General features: G+C 37.4%; 1 protein-coding gene across 25 annotated transcripts in view; it reads right to left on the bottom strand.

The window, feature by feature from the left end:
• The window catches only part of VEZT (vezatin, adherens junctions transmembrane protein), an 83148-nt gene that overhangs the window by 63535 nt on the left and 3758 nt on the right, over positions 1 to 15855 (bottom strand). For 7 of the 25 annotated variants that reach the window (XM_030819805.1, XM_030819806.1, XM_030819813.1 and 4 more), the window contains exon 2: positions 13181 to 13237. The exons of the other annotated variants lie outside the window; for them this stretch is intronic. In XM_030819805.1, the coding sequence (XP_030675665.1) occupies positions 13181 to 13237 (57 nt within the window). The remainder of the gene's footprint in view (positions 1 to 13180; positions 13238 to 15855) is intronic. 25 annotated transcript variants of the gene reach the window in all.

Below are 15855 nucleotides of genomic sequence, written 5' to 3' on the forward strand. Positions count from 1 at the left end.
TTGTTGTTTACTCCCTTGCTGCTTTTATACTAAAAATTTAAAAAATACAAAAAGATATAAAACAAGAAATAACTTTGTTTTCCCTAGTCTCTCACCCAAAAGGTAATAAATATTTAGCTCATGAATCCTTCCCCCAAAATTTAGTATCCACTTATATACGTATGAATAGCCTTCAAAATTTCTATACAAATGGAAATATACTATATACTTTTCTCTGCACTTGGCTTCATTGAATGTATTTTAGAGACCTTTCCATATTAGGACATATATTGCACCTTATTCCTTTTTAGTGTCCTTATAGCATTTCAATTCTATGACTCTATCATGGTTTATTTATCCAGTCTCTTATTGTTGGATAACTTGGACTACAAGAACTATAAAAAATGAAAACATTCAATAAATGTGTTAAAGTATTAAAATCAAAATAACTTGATTACTGATTGAAATGGTTGGCAATGGAGGGATCAAGATTAAGATTTCTGATTTGAAGAATCAGGTGGTGCCATTTAATGAAATATGAAACAGTGGCACAGCAACAAATCTGAGGAGGAAGGTGATGTATTAGAAGTGCCTATGAGATAGTCAAATGTGAATGGCTTAGACCTAAAATGTCTGGAGGTCAGGAAAGTAGCCTACTGAATGTATAGATTCAAGTCTTTAGCATATAAATATGGTGGCAAACTCATATGACATACCAGTATAGAAACATATGTAATCTGTAAGAATAACTAGAGATAATGGTAGGAGAAGACAGGAAGGCCCTAACAGAGTTACTATATATATTTTAGAAAACAGTAGAGCCAAGCCTGAAAAACAATGTAGTAACACTAAAAATAGTTAACATTTGCTGAGTTGCTTATTTACCAGGCATTGAGTTAAGCACATTTTATAATATCTCATTTAATTCTAACAACTCTATAAAGAGGTATTTTTATTATTACTCTCATTTTACAGATGAGGAAACTGAGTCATAAAGAGGTTATAACTTGCTTAAAGTCACCCATCAGAATATAAACCCAGTTAGTCTGACTCCAAAGCTCACACTTTTAAACCATAATATAAAATTGTCTCTTTGAGAAAAATTGAGATGTAAAAGAAACAACCTCTCTCAAGTTCACCATATATATCATATGTTATATTCTGTAAGGTTCAAAATGCTCAACCCTGCAAGGCATAATTTTTAATTCCATCATATTTTTGTCTCTCTTCAAGCTAACTTCATCTTAAATTGTCCCCTCCCATTGGTGGCTTTAAGTTTCATAGAAGCTACAGAATCTGGGAACATACCAATACAGACTTTTTTCTCGTGAGAACACTTTGGAAAATGCTCATATAAAATTGGTGTTATTATGATCTACAGGCTCCATGACTTTTATTCATCCTTCAGAGAGAGCTCTATACTTATTAGCCTAAGGCTAATATAAAGTAGCAAATGGGAAGAAGTCAAGAAATTTTAAGGTATAAACTCAGAGAAGAGAAATAATCAAGAGGCAATGGATTACCAATTTAGAAATTTAGTTTCCAAGGGAAACAGAGCCACAACAGACACCAACATGAACAAGATAACGAAAACAAAACAAAACAAAATAATATTCCAGTGCTGTGTTTTCCCAAGGCTATGGGGGCTATAAGTGGTGAGTGTTTGATAATGGCCCTTGATCTTCTCCCACTGCCCATTTCTGAGGTTACAGCAAGTTTAACCTCCGGTTTGGTGAAGTCAGTGGAGGCTGATAATTCTGCTTGATACTGCCCAGATGCATAATTTTCTCACAGGAGGATGATCCAGTGTAGTTCCTATCTGGTTGGTTGATTTCTTTTCCACCCATCTCCCCACAAACAACAGCAGTACTAAACATTTATTGAGTACCCAGACAGGGCCAGGAATTAATCTAAGGTTTTTTTTGTTTTTTTTTTATGTACTAGCCTGTCTCATCTTTGCAATAACCTTATGAGGCATGGCTCATTTTAGATATGAGGAAACTAAGGCACAGAGAGACCAAGGGAACTTGCCCAAGGTCACAAGGACAGATAGTAGTAAATAACAGAGGAGGGATTTTTCTGAGTCGGAAAAACCTGATAGATTCAGTGCTGTTACCTACCCCATCATATTGCAAATAATTTTGAGTAAACAAGTTCATTAATTTGGTCTAATGTAGTACTGTGTATAGTTGTTTGTTTTATTTAACTAGAAACTAAACTTGTAATTTTAAATATATTTAGCAGATTAAGTTAGAAAACTCAAAATAGGCTAGCATTATTCTCCTGATAATACCTACATTTATTCCCAATTGCCTTATTTTTGCTTCAGATGAGTTATAGTTCACATGTAAGAATTCAGTAAGAGCCGAGCACCATGGCTGATGCCTGTAATCCTAGCACTTTGGGGGACCAACATGGACGGATCACTTGAGGTCAGGAGTTTGAGACCAGCCTGGCCAACGTAGTGAAACCCCGTCTCTACTAAAAATACAAAAATTAGCCAGGCGTGGTGGCAGGAGACTGTAATGTGGGCTTATTGTAATCCCAGCTACTCGAGAGGCTGAAGCAGGAGAATCACCTGAACCCAGGAGGCGGAGGGTGCAGTGAGCCAAAATCATGACACTGCACTCCAGCCTGGGCAACAGAGAGACTCCCTCTCAAAAAAAAAAAAAAAAGAATTCAGTAAGAGCATTTGCCTCACGTTACACAAGGTTAGAAACTGGCTGCAAAGATTCTTGGGGACTACAGAAACAATGGTAGTCTAGTCTTAAAAATTACTTTCAAAACTAGCTTAATGGGTTTTAAAAACAACTCACTGAAAATGGAGGCCTGGCGCGGTGGCTCACGTCTGTAATCCCAGCACTTTGGGAGGCTGAGGCGGGCAAATCACCTGGGGTTAGGTGTTTGAGACCAGCCTGACCACCATGGAGAAACCCCGCCTCTACTAAAAAAAATACAAAAAATTAGCCGGGGGTGGTGGCGCATGCCTGTAATCCCAGCTACTCGGGAGGCTGAGGCAGGAGAATTGCTTGAACCAGTGGGGGGAGGTTGCGGTGAGCCCAGATCACGCCATTGCACTCCAGCCTGGGGGACAAGAGTGGAACTCTGTCTCAAAAAAAAAAAAAAAAAAAAAAGATTATTGATAGAAAATTCAGCTAACATGATGCAACAGTTTTTTAATTTACAATAAGCCCACATAAACCAGTAAGAATATTTTTTTAAATTGTAGAAATGGGCAAAGGATATAAAGAAGCAGTTCAAAAAAAAAAATACAAACGGGTCAATATAAATGAAAACATGTTAAACTTCATCTTTGAAGAAATGCAAATTGAAACAAAGATACAATTTTTACCTATTAGTTGGCAATAATTAAGAAGTCTGAGAATACTCAGTTTTGGCAACGTGGGAATACAGATACATCATACACTATTAGTGGGAGTATAGGTATAAAAATATAAATGCAAATATCCGTTGACCTAGCAATTTTACCACTAAGCTTCCAGTCTACGAATATAATTATAAAAGTATGCCAAATATACATACAAGAATATTGACTATTACTAGCCATTTAAAAACCCCATTGTTTTAAAAAACCCACAAAATGGAATTATACAATATATTTATGTATGTCACATATATATATATATATATATATATACACACATACACATATAGATGAATGTAATTGCGCTGAGAATAATCTTAAAGAAAATATACCAACATTGGCCAGGCACAGTGGCTCACGCCTGTAATCTCAGCACTTTGGGAGGCCGAGGTGGGGGGATTACCTGAGGCCAGGAGTTTGAGACCAGCCTGGCCAACATGGTGAAACCGTGTGTGTACTAAAAATACAAAAAAATTAGCCAGGCATGGTGGCATACGCCTGTAGTCCCAGCTACTTGGGAGGCTGAGGTGGGAGAATCACTCGAACCTGGGAGGTGGAGGTTGCAGTGAGCCAAGATTGCGCCACTGCACTCCAGCCTCGGCGAGAGAGTGAGACTCTGTCTCAAAAAAATAAAAAAATAAAAATAAAAAATAATTTAAAAAAGAAAATATACCAAAGTGATTACAGTGGTACTTCTGCAGAGAAAGGTGGACTTGCAAAGGAAAAGGGGGATTAAGGGAGAGCTGATCCTTTCCCTGTATTATGTGAATGTTTTACAATGAGAACATATTCATGTGTTATCTGTGTGGAAAAAGGTAGTTAAGGTCTACTAAGAAAAAAAAGAAAAGAAAAGAAAAAAAGAAGGTACCCAATTACATGTGAGTTTAGTAAATGAATAAAATGAGCAATACACTTTTCCATATAAAAACTAACAATGGGGTGGATGCAGTGGCTCACCCCTGTAATCCCAGCACTTTGGGAAGTCAAGCCATGAAGATCACTTGAGCCAAGGAATTTGAGACCAGTCTGAGCAACATGGCGAAATCCTGTCTCCACAAAAAATACAAAAATTAGTCGAACATGGTGGTACACACCTGTGCTCTTAGCAACTCAGGAGGCTGAGGCAGGAGGACCGCTTGAGCTTGGAAAGTAGAGGATGCAGTGAGCCAAGATTGCACCACTGTACTCCAGCCTGGGCAACAGAGTGAGACTCTGTCTCAAAAAACCCAAAAACCAAAACAAACGAACAAAAAAACCTAAACCAAACCAACACAAAAACTAATGCTCTACTTCAACTATTACACATTCCTTTATTTAAAATGTCAGTATGATATCTAAACCACACTATCAGGTTTGGCAAAATGCTAACTATTGTCAGATGCCACATGTTATTTGGGCCATGCAGTCCATATTAAACACAAAAAGCAACAGGAAAACACAGGCACACCAGCTACTAACAGAGAAGACAGTATGAGGCACAAAGCATTGGCACAAAAGCCTGAAATTGTGTAATGTTTGAGAAGTAACTTTGTTAACACAGACTTCCCACCTATATGAATCTGTGCTTATTCTGGTTCAAAGGATCAAAAAGCCTTTGATTTTCATTCCCAAGTTACAGAATTCACCAAGTTATACATAACTTTTCTTCAAGTTTGTACCAACTTGTAATTTCTCTGGAAAAAAAGTATTCTCTACATACTACCATGTAAATTACATATTTTTTTAAGTTTCTACCATGCCAACAGAACCTCTAAAAGATCTTTAATTCAATAAAATTCAATAAATTTAATTCAATAAAATCTCTAGGGAAAAGTTATCTGCAACTAAAGGGATTTGATGGGAAAATATTTGCCTGAAAATTATTATGTGTTATTTTAAAGCATTTAAAAAAATCTTTTATCTTTGAATATAGCTTAGAGCTATAGGTCTAAATGTGACTATCACATATAGAACAACAATATATTGTTTTTGGAAAATACCACTGAAAAGGATTAAACTCCTGTTGTTAATTGCTATGATTTCCATGTTTTTCCAGGCTAGCTGCAGAGTATCACAAAATAAACTGATGAGTAAAACTATAACAAATTATAAAAGGCAGTGATTTTTCTCAATTTTTAATGAGGAATCTACTTAAAAGGCTAAATCTCTGCCAAAATTAACAAAACCCCATGATGGAAAATAAATTTCCCCATAATTGTATTGCCAATGTAGTAAATTTCTATATAGACTTTTCACTTATCTTTAATTCAGTACACAATCACAAAATATAATCTGAAATTAACTACTTCGTGCCTTTATCTCCCTTAAACCTTAGATAATATCATAGGATATTAGAGATATAAAATAATAGGAAATGCTTTTCAGAGCTTACATTTCAACATAATTTCTAAATTAGTATACCAAAGCCCCAAATTCAAGCATTAATTAATTAATCAGCAAAGTAAAATCTAATCATAGAATTTCAAGAGATTAAGCTAAAAGGGTCCATTAAAATTGGTCCAACTAATTAAACTACTCACAGACAGCATGGTTCTAATTTCTCCAGTTGACCTAAATGAAAAATTTACTGCCTCTTGTCTTTATTCTTTTTTATCCATACATTTCTTTCTTTGATGATTCCCACTTGTTTCTCCAGAAGAACTACAGTACAAAATGGCCACTGAATTGGAGGGCGTGCCTCTGTCATTACTAAGCATTTTCCTATCAGAAGCAGCCCTTTGAAAAAAATCTGAACATTATTTCTTCAGTGCTGTTATTACTCAGCAACTACAGACGAAGGTAATAGGAATACTGGAGTTTTAAAAATGCCTTCAAAGGATGTTTTTAGTATTAGTCTTTATTTAAAAGTTTTTAAATAAACCAAGAAAAAGTAAGACACATATATTAATAAGTTTGTCTGGCTGCAGGCTTCTAATATTTTCCGCTGAAATCCTATCCAATGATTCTGATATGAGATGTAATAAATAGCAAACATTTTTAAAAAGAGTAACCTTAAGATTTTCCTATACAACAGTACAAATGTACTTAAGTGCATTACTACCTAAGTCCAAAATCTAAATAAAAATCAAACATACCCATGAAAAGACTAAGAGATGCAATGGGAGAAAACTGACTTACACAGCTTTTATACTCTGTTGACTAAAAAGCAAGGACAGCCGTGGATTGTCTTAACTAAATGGAGAGAAGTCAGCAATGGTAGATTGATATCCCCTTGGTTATGATGCACTTTTAATATTATTTCAAATCTAGCTAATTAACTGGCACATATCGGTCACTTAAATGAATGCAGAGCAGAAGCAAGGAGAGGAAGCAAAACTTCATTTTCAACTGCTTTAAGACAAAGGCCAGAAGATCAAACACAATTGGCAAAATGTTGGATGTGAGGAGAGCATGAAGTAAACTTTAATATAATTTTTGGATATTATGAGATAACATCCAACTTTATTTCCTTTGCTTCTTATCCCAAAATTAAAAAAAAAAAAGGAGCGATAACTGTACACAATGGCTCACACAGGATGAGGTGAGAGGAGAGGATAGCTGGAGCCTAGGAGTTCAAGGCTGCAGTGAGCTATGATTGCAACACTTGTACTCCAGCCTGGGTGACAGAGTGAGACTGTCTCAAAAAAAAAAGAAGGAAAGAAAAAGAAAAAAGAAAAAAAATCCATTTTAATAAAGGTCTTAATGAGATATAATATTAAAAGTTGTGGATTAATCAGCAAAAACCTCAACAATAAGAGATAGGAGGCTATATTCTGTCAACTACATAAATTACAATGCAGATTTTAAAATAAAGGATGTCCTCAAATATATTGTTTCAAATAAAAAGTAATGGGCACACTGATTTCCTATAGTGGGAATAATAACAACAGGAAGTCTCAATGTATACTATAAGCAATACTCAAAAAATCCAGAGGCAATGAAGTTAGTACACTTCTTTTTTTTTTTTTTCTTTGAGACAGAGTCTCTCTCTGTTGCTCAGGTTGGAGTGTAATGGCGTGATCTCAGCTCACTGCAACCTCCATCTCCTGGGTTCAAGCAATTCACCTACCTCAGCCTCCTGAGTAGCTGGGATTACAGGCGCCAGCTGTAATTTTTGCATTTGTAACAGCCAGCTAATTTTTGCATTTTTAGTAGAGATAGGATTTCACCACGTTTGCCAGGCTGGTCTCGAACTCCTGGCCCCAGGCGATCCGCCTGCCTCACCCTCCATAAGTGCTGGGATTACAGGCATGAGCCACCACGCCTGGTCGAAGTTAGTACACTTTCTAACACTGTGCCCCTGTCGAGTACACTGAGCTTTGGGCCTTTTCTCCTAAATGCGTAAGGCATGATTTGCTTCTAGGAACTCAGAGAACACCTGGTACAGAACCAGGGAAAACTAAAATTGAGTCAGGATTTCTAATATAAAAAGAGACTGCAAATGAGTAGATTCTTTTCCTGTATTTCCTAATTAATGGAAGCCTCTAAGGGCCTACTCTCCTTTACCCAACCCACTAGATAGTTTCCAATCCCCTAGAATGGATTTAAGAAAAATTTCATACCAAAGGATGATATGGTATAAAGGATGATCCTGGGAAACAAGCTCTAGAGAAATTAAGTGATTTATTCAGAATTTCATTGCTAATTTATGTCAGTCAGTCTCTCGACTCCTCATCTGGTCCTCTTTCCACAATGCTTTTAAAAAAATAAAAACCTTCAATACAGCTGCACATAAAATACCAAGGTAACTACAAAAAATAATGTAGGCACTGTGTGTGTCATAGCTTGAGACAAATGGACTTACATTTTAATAAATGCAATAAAAAATACATAAAAGAGAGAACTTCCTACTTTTCTTGAATGTTTAGACGTAAAACAGAAACAAAATTTTAATCTAAACTGGAGCCCCAAGGATCTGTGAAGAAGCCAAAACAGAAGAAATGACACAACATAAGCAGAAAAAAAAAGCAGACTTGTTCCCCAAGAATAATTTTTATAATCCATATTAAACATGGAATTTCTTCTTGCATATCTTGGTTATAAACCAGAGTTGGTGTTTTGTTTTTGTTTTTGTTTTGAGACAGGGTCTCATTTCAATGCCCAGGAGGCTGAAGTGCAGTGCTGAAATCACAGCTCACTGCAGCCTCAACCTCCTGGGCTCAAGCAATCCTCCCATCTCAGCCCCGAAGCAGCTTGGACTGCAGGTACATACCACCACACTGGCCAATTTTTACATTTTCTGCAGAGACAGGGTCTCACTATGTTGCCCAGCCTGGTCTTGAACTCCTGAGCTCATGTGATCTTCTAACCACAGCCTCCTAAATTGTTGAGATTATAGGTGTGAACCACCATATCTGGCTAGACTTGGTCTTAATGGTCAATCTTTGATGTCAATAGAGTTGTGATTTAATAACACTATTAGTAAATATTATTCCTATTATAGATAGTTATAGCATGAATTTTGCTATACTTCTAATCTCAGCTACTAATTGGAACAAGATTATTTTAAATAATACAATTTAGGGCTTTATGTTTGACAAACTGAAACTCAGGATATATTAAAAAAATAAATGATATAATAATACCTTAAATTTTATATCTATAATTATTCTAGACAGGAAGCTCCATTATCAAAATAGCAAATACTGTCCATGTATATGTTCACAGACAAAAACAATATTCTTCCATTAGTCAAATCAATAATACAAATAAGAAAGAATCCACAATTATTACTTAGGGAAAAAATGCCTTCATGTTCCTCAGAGATGTATAATAACTTTTAAAAATACAAAGAAAGGGGAATCTCTCGAGGAAGAGAGAAATTTTTTAAAACTTCCTTTTAAATGTGAAAGGTTTTGTGAGAGTCATTTCCTTTCATTTAACTGATTAAATGCTATGGGAGAAAAGGGCGAAAGCTGAACATACTGCCAACGAAGGGTTAACATTTAATAACTTACACAGAAGTATGAAAGAAGTAGGAGAAAAAGAAATCATGATAAAATGGGCAAAAATTATCTTTCTCAGCCAGGAAGAAAAGAAAAGAGGAAGAATGAATTTAAACAAACACCCAAAACAGTAACGAGTTCACCTACAGAGGATAAGGTTACCAAGGCAAGAGATTTGAGTAAAAGATCCCTTTAATACAATATTGTCCCTACTAGAAGAAAGTTACAAAGGAATGGTTTAAATGAACTTCAAATGATGCAAAGAGGCAGAAAAATTAGTCTTTCAGATTTAAAAAGTCTTATTTCCAGGCACTCTTCCCTCTAGGAATAGCAGAGTTTAAGACAGAATAAATGACCTGAAGTTTCTGCAATTAAAATTTAAGGCCTGGTGCAGTCGTTCATGTCTGTAATCCCAGCACTTTGGGAGGCTGAGGCAGGACGATCACTTGAACCTGGGCAACATGTCAAAACCCACTCTCTGCAAAAAACACAAAAAATTGGCCGGGCATGGTGGCTCATGCCTGTAATCCCAGCACTTTGGGAAGCCGAGGCGGATGGATCACCTGAGGTCAGGAGTTTGAGACAAGCCTGGCCCACATGGCAAAACCCCATCTCTACTAAAAATACAAAAATTAGCAGGGTGTGGTGGCATGCGCCTGTAATCCCAGCTACTTGGGAGGCTGAGGCAGGAGAATCGCTTGAACCCGGGAGGCAGAGGTTGCAGTGACCCGAGATCACGCCATTGCACTCCAGCCTGGGCGACAAGAGCGAAACAAAATTCCATCTCAAAAAAAAAAAAAAATTAGTAGGGCGTGATGGCACATGCCTATAGTCCCAGCTACTTGGGAGGCTGAGATGTGATAATCACCTGAGCCTGGGAAATGGAGGCTGCAGTGAACAGTGATTGTTCTATTGGAGGCCAGCCTGGCGACAGAGTGAGACCCTGTCTAAAAAACAGTTAAGAAAGCAACATCAGAATTTTAATACCTTTCTAAAGTAATTGGAGAATTCTTACTCTCAAAACACTGTAATTAATGATGATGATAATAGAGTAAAACAACAATCTTGGTATTTCATGCTTATTTTGCTAATATTCACATTAGACATAGTATCCATCATTTTCTAAACTTCGTTCTGTTGCTGTTTAGCCTGAGAGGTCCAAGACTGAGGTTATACTGTCCTTCTCAATTCAGCCTCTTAGAGTAGAATGATGGTAGAAGAATCTAATTAAAACAAATGATCTTATAGAAGGAGGAGTCAGGCTCCAATATAACGGAATTAACATTGAAAGTATATACGGAATCTAGCTCTGACAAAATGGGTAATCAGATTCTAGGGCAAGAAATGGAAATTGGGCCTGGGCACTTCACTCTTTCTTTCCTCCCTTAGTCCTTCTCTTATATCATCTTTCAGTGCACATCTAGTCCTCTCAGACTAAGAGGACTCAAAGTGATCACTGGAAGAAGAAATACAAATGACCCAAAGTATAATACAGTAAAATTTACAAATAATCCAAGAAACAGAAATTAAAACAAGATACCTCAAAGAGTTTGTTTTAAGGGAAGGGATGCTGTCGGAATATTATCCAAAACTCTGCATGATTTAAGTTTTTAACTTTCATGCAGCATGCAATTCTCTAGGTAAGTCTCAATACATGAATGAGTCTGATTTCTACTCTGAAGATCATTAAAATAACAGTATTACAACAAATATACCAAAAAAAAATCACAATTAAATTTTCTTAGGGGAAGAGAGGTTAGGCCCTAAGATAGATATGGTAAATTGGCTTGTTCAATCTCTATTCTATAATCCTTCTTCCAATGTATCTCTTGTGTTACAGAGGCAGGAAAGCTACATCTGAAATTTCCCAAATTATCTTGCAGCTAGGATTCTAGATATAAATTAGGGTTTCCTCAAGTAGGTGTACGGTGTAAGAGATTTGGAAGGTGGAAGAAGAGCAGAAGTCCACTTTTTGCTTCTTTGGCTTTTGTTTCATCTGTTCTTTTTTTTTTTTTTTTTTTTTTTTTTTTTTTTAAGTAAAGGCAAAGTCTCAATCCGTCACCAAGGCAGAGTGCAGTGGGCTCATCAAAGCTCATAGCAGCCTTGAACTCCTGGGTTTAAGCAATCCTCCTGCATCAGCCTCCTGAGTAGCTAGGGCTACAGATGCATGCCACCATGCCCAGCTAATTCTTTAAAATAATTTTTTGTAGAAACAAGGTCTCGCTATGTTGCCCAAGCTGGTCTCAAACTGCTGGCCTCAAGTGATCCCCCCACTGCTGGCCTTGTTCTTTCATTTGTCCGTTTGTTCTCTCATTCCTTCTTTTCCCTCCCTCTTTCTCTCTCTTTTTTTTTGCTATGAAACAAAGCTGTGGAGGCAAAATGTTTCTATGGCAGTATTCCAATATGGATTCTCCAGCTTCTTGGTAACACAGCTGCAGGTGTGGTAGAGACAGTGGAGAGACTCCAAGTTCCAACACCAAGGTATCACTTTGTTAGGTTATTGAGAGGCAGATGTGGTGATGGCTTTTTTGTTTTGTTTTGTTTTGTTTTGTTTTGTTTTGTCTTGTTTGAGACAGAGTCTTGCTCTATCGCCCAGGCTGGAGTGCACTGGCGCGATCTTGGCTCACTGCAAGCTCAGCCTCCTGGGTTTACGCCATTCTCCTGCCTCAGCCTCCCGAGTAGCTAGGGCTACAGGCGCCCGCCACCAAGCCCGGCTAATTTCTTTTTGTATTTTTACTAGAGATGGGGTTTCACAGCGTTAGCCAGGAAGGTCTCGATCTCCTGACCTCGTGATCTGCCCGCCTTGGACTCCCAAAGTGGTGATGGCTTCTAATTCCTGGATTGTAACTATGATCATGATCACGTGCTCTTGCCTTCATGAGCATATAGCAACTCTGATAGAGCTTGATCCTGTAGGCCTTCCAACGATAATCTAACCATTAATTCCCTATGTTAAATTCCTTTCTGCTTATGGCACATAGACAGGTTTCTGTTTACTGCATTAATAGAGGTCCCCAACCCCCAGGCCTGCGCAGCACTGGTACTGGTCCATGGCCTGTTAGGAATACAGCCCGCGGCCGGCAGGATGGTGGGCCACTGGGTGAGCAAGCGTTACTATCAGAGCTCTGCCTCCTGTCAATATCAGTGGCAGCATTAGATTCTCATAGGTGCAGGAACCCTATTGTGAACTGTGCATGTGAGAGATCTAGGTTGTGTGCTCCTTATAAGAATCTAACTAATGCCTGATGATCTGAGGTGGAACAGTTCCATCCTGAAACCATCCTCCATCTGTGGAAAAATTCTCTCTCACAAAACAAGTCCCTGGTGCCAAAAACCAGTCACTGTGCATTAGGATGTATGGGTGACACAGTACTTAGTATCTAGAAGTAGGGCTGATTCAGCAGAACCTGAAATATGTTCCACTGGCTGAGGAATCAAGTGGTAGATGGCAAGACAACGTGCCTTACAAGCTTTCAGCTCTTCAAAAGAAGGCCTTTCTCAGTCAGTGGCCTGAGATCTAAGTTGAATGAAAGTGGTAATAGGGGGTAGAGGGGGTTACAGGTCTCATAGGTGGTAAAGCCCAAACACAGGAAATAAGATGGCTGCTCCAAGCCTTTCCCAAGAATTCCCTGATAAGACTTATAGTTTAGCTGGACGTGGTGGCACACGCCTGTAGTCCCAGCTACTTGAGAGGCTGAAGTGGGAGGATCGCCTGAGCCAGGAGTTGGAGACTGCAGTGAGTTATGATGGTAACACTGCATTCCAGCCTAGGCAACAGTGCAAGACCCTGTCAAAAAAAAAAAAAAAAAAGTTGTGGCTTTAGGTACAGGAATGCAATCACTAACCAATAGTAGCTATAGAGGGAAAGAATTCAGACAAGAAACACCCAAACCTCTCTGGCGCTCTTTCCTCCATCCTCTGATCTGCAGGTCCTTCCCACTGGCCGAACCTAAATGGAACCCAGAGGACAAGGGAATACAGTGATGCAGTCCATAATGATTAGGGTGGAATTATGGGTCTGAGGGACACAGGGAGAAAAATAATCACCAATGATAACATCAATCCCTCAACTATACACTTGAGTATTAAATAAGAAATAAAAATGGAACTTACGCAACCATGAGACAAACTACATTTCAAAACTTTTGTGACACAACTTAAGCAATACTCAGGGAAATTTATAGCCTTACAAGTTATTTTGGGCATTTAGGTTTTTAACTCAAGAAGCTAAAGAAAACAGAACACAAATAGCAAAATAAACACAAATAGATGAATGGAAATAGATAAAAGTAGAAATTTTAAAAAATTTAAAACCACAAACAAATTCAATAGAACTGACCAAACAAAACCAACAATTAATTTTTTGAAAAGTCTACCTGGGGCCAGGCACGGTGGCTCACACCTGTAATCCCAGCACTTTGGGAAGCTGAGGTGGGTGGATCACCCAAGGTCAGGAGTTCAAGACCGGCCTGGCCAACATGGTGAAACCAACCCATCTCTACTAGAAATACAAAAATTAGCTGGGCGTGATGATGGGTGCCTGTAATCCCAGCTACTCGGGAGGCTGAGGCAGGAGAATTGCTTGAACCCAGGAGGCAGAGGTTGCAGCAAGCCAAGATCCTGCCATTGCACTCCAGCCTGGGCGACAAGAGTGGAACCCTGTCTCAAAAAAAAGAAAAGTCTATCTGGTAAGTTGACACTTCAGCACATCTATGTAAAACAAAAAGAAAAACATAACAACAATCAGATCTAATTTGTGCTATAAATGAAACTAAAGAGACTACTAAGAATATATCAATAACTTTGAAAACCTAGATAAAAAGCAATTTGCTGGAAAAATTTAATAAAAGGTAACATTTACTGAGTGTTTACAATGTGTTAGGTACTCATCTAAGTAATTCACTTATATTAAATCATTTAGTACTCACAACTACCTTACAAGATAGTTACTGTTATTTTTATTTAATATGGAGAAAACTGAAGCTTAGACAAGTAACCTGCTCAAAGTCACATTAACTAATAAATAGCTGACCTAGGATTTCTTAGGCTATCCAGCTCTGGAGCCCGTATCTTTAACTATATTACACTGCCTTTCAGAATAAAAAAGTTATCAAAATAGAAAATTGTACCTGAGCAATAACCATAAAAGAAATTGAGCTGATAGACAACATTCAGTCTCTTTTCCCCAGGTAAGGCCAATTTAGCTATACTCTGAAGAAACAGATAATTCTCATTTTGTAAAATCAGTCCTAGAGCACAGAATGAGATGGGAAGTTGCCTGATTCATTTAGAAGGCAAGCAATAAATGTTCACTGATTGGAAGATTCAATATTGTAAAGATGTTAAGTTTCCCCAAATTAATTTATAGCTTCAAAGCAATTCAATCAAAGTCTCAGTAGGGTTTTTTTATTTTTATTTTTTTTTTACAAAAACTGACAGGCTGATTCTAAAATTTATACGGAAATATAATGGGCCAAGAATAGCCAAAGGCAATCTTGAAGAAAAATACAGCTGAAGGGTCTAATGCTATCAGATATTAAAACCTATTTTTTAAATTATAGTAATTAAAATAATGTCATATTAACACATGAATAAACAAAACGATCAATGGCAAAGAAGAAAGTGTCCAGAAAGAGATCCATACATAAAAGTTTCCCTGATTTATGACAAAGGCAACACTACAGTTCAGTGGGGAAAAAATGATCTGTTCAGTAAATGGTGCCAGGTCAACTGGACATCCATACGGGAAAAAAAAAAATGTTGATCTTCACTTGTTACCATACAAAAATCAGTACCAGATGGATGACAGATCTAAATGGGAAAAGGTCAAATAAAGTTTTTAAAGAAAATATCTTTGTGACCTTAGAGTAGGCAAATATTTTTTTAACAGCACTAATCACAAAAGAATAAGGTTTAATTGGATTATAATAAGGAGCTTCTGTTCATTAAAAGACACGATTAAAAGAGTGCAGAGGCCACATATAGCCCAAGGTAAAATATATGAGGTATATACAGTTGTCTCTTTATTCATGGGGAATTAGTCACATGACTAGGGCAAATACCCAGTCCATGGATGCTCAAGTCCCTTATATAAAATGGCATAGTATTTGCATATAACATACACACATTCTCCCACATATTTTAAATCATCTCTAGATTATTTTTAATACCTAATACAATGTGAACACTATGTAAATAGTTATTATCCTGTATAGTTTTTTATTTGTATTATTTTTTGAATATTTTTGAGTATTTATTTATTTATTTAGAGATATAGTCTCACTCTGTCACCCAGGCTGGAATTGTAGCTCACTGCAGCATCAAATTCCTGGGCTCAGGCAATCTTCTGCCTCAGGCTCTGGAGTAGCTGGCATTACAGACATGCACCACCATACCTGGTTAATTTTTTTCTTTTTTTTTTTTTAATATGCAGGATCTTGTTAATGTTGACCAGGCTGGTCTCAAACTCCTGGCTTCAAGCAATACTCCCACCTTAGCCTCCCAAAGTGCTGGGATTATAGGCATGAACCACCACACCGGGCCAGAGTATTTCCTTTATTTTTTTGG

This window comes from Nomascus leucogenys, chromosome 10 (assembly GCF_006542625.1).
Source record: "Nomascus leucogenys isolate Asia chromosome 10, Asia_NLE_v1, whole genome shotgun sequence".
NCBI classification, from domain to species: domain Eukaryota; kingdom Metazoa; phylum Chordata; class Mammalia; order Primates; family Hylobatidae; genus Nomascus; species Nomascus leucogenys.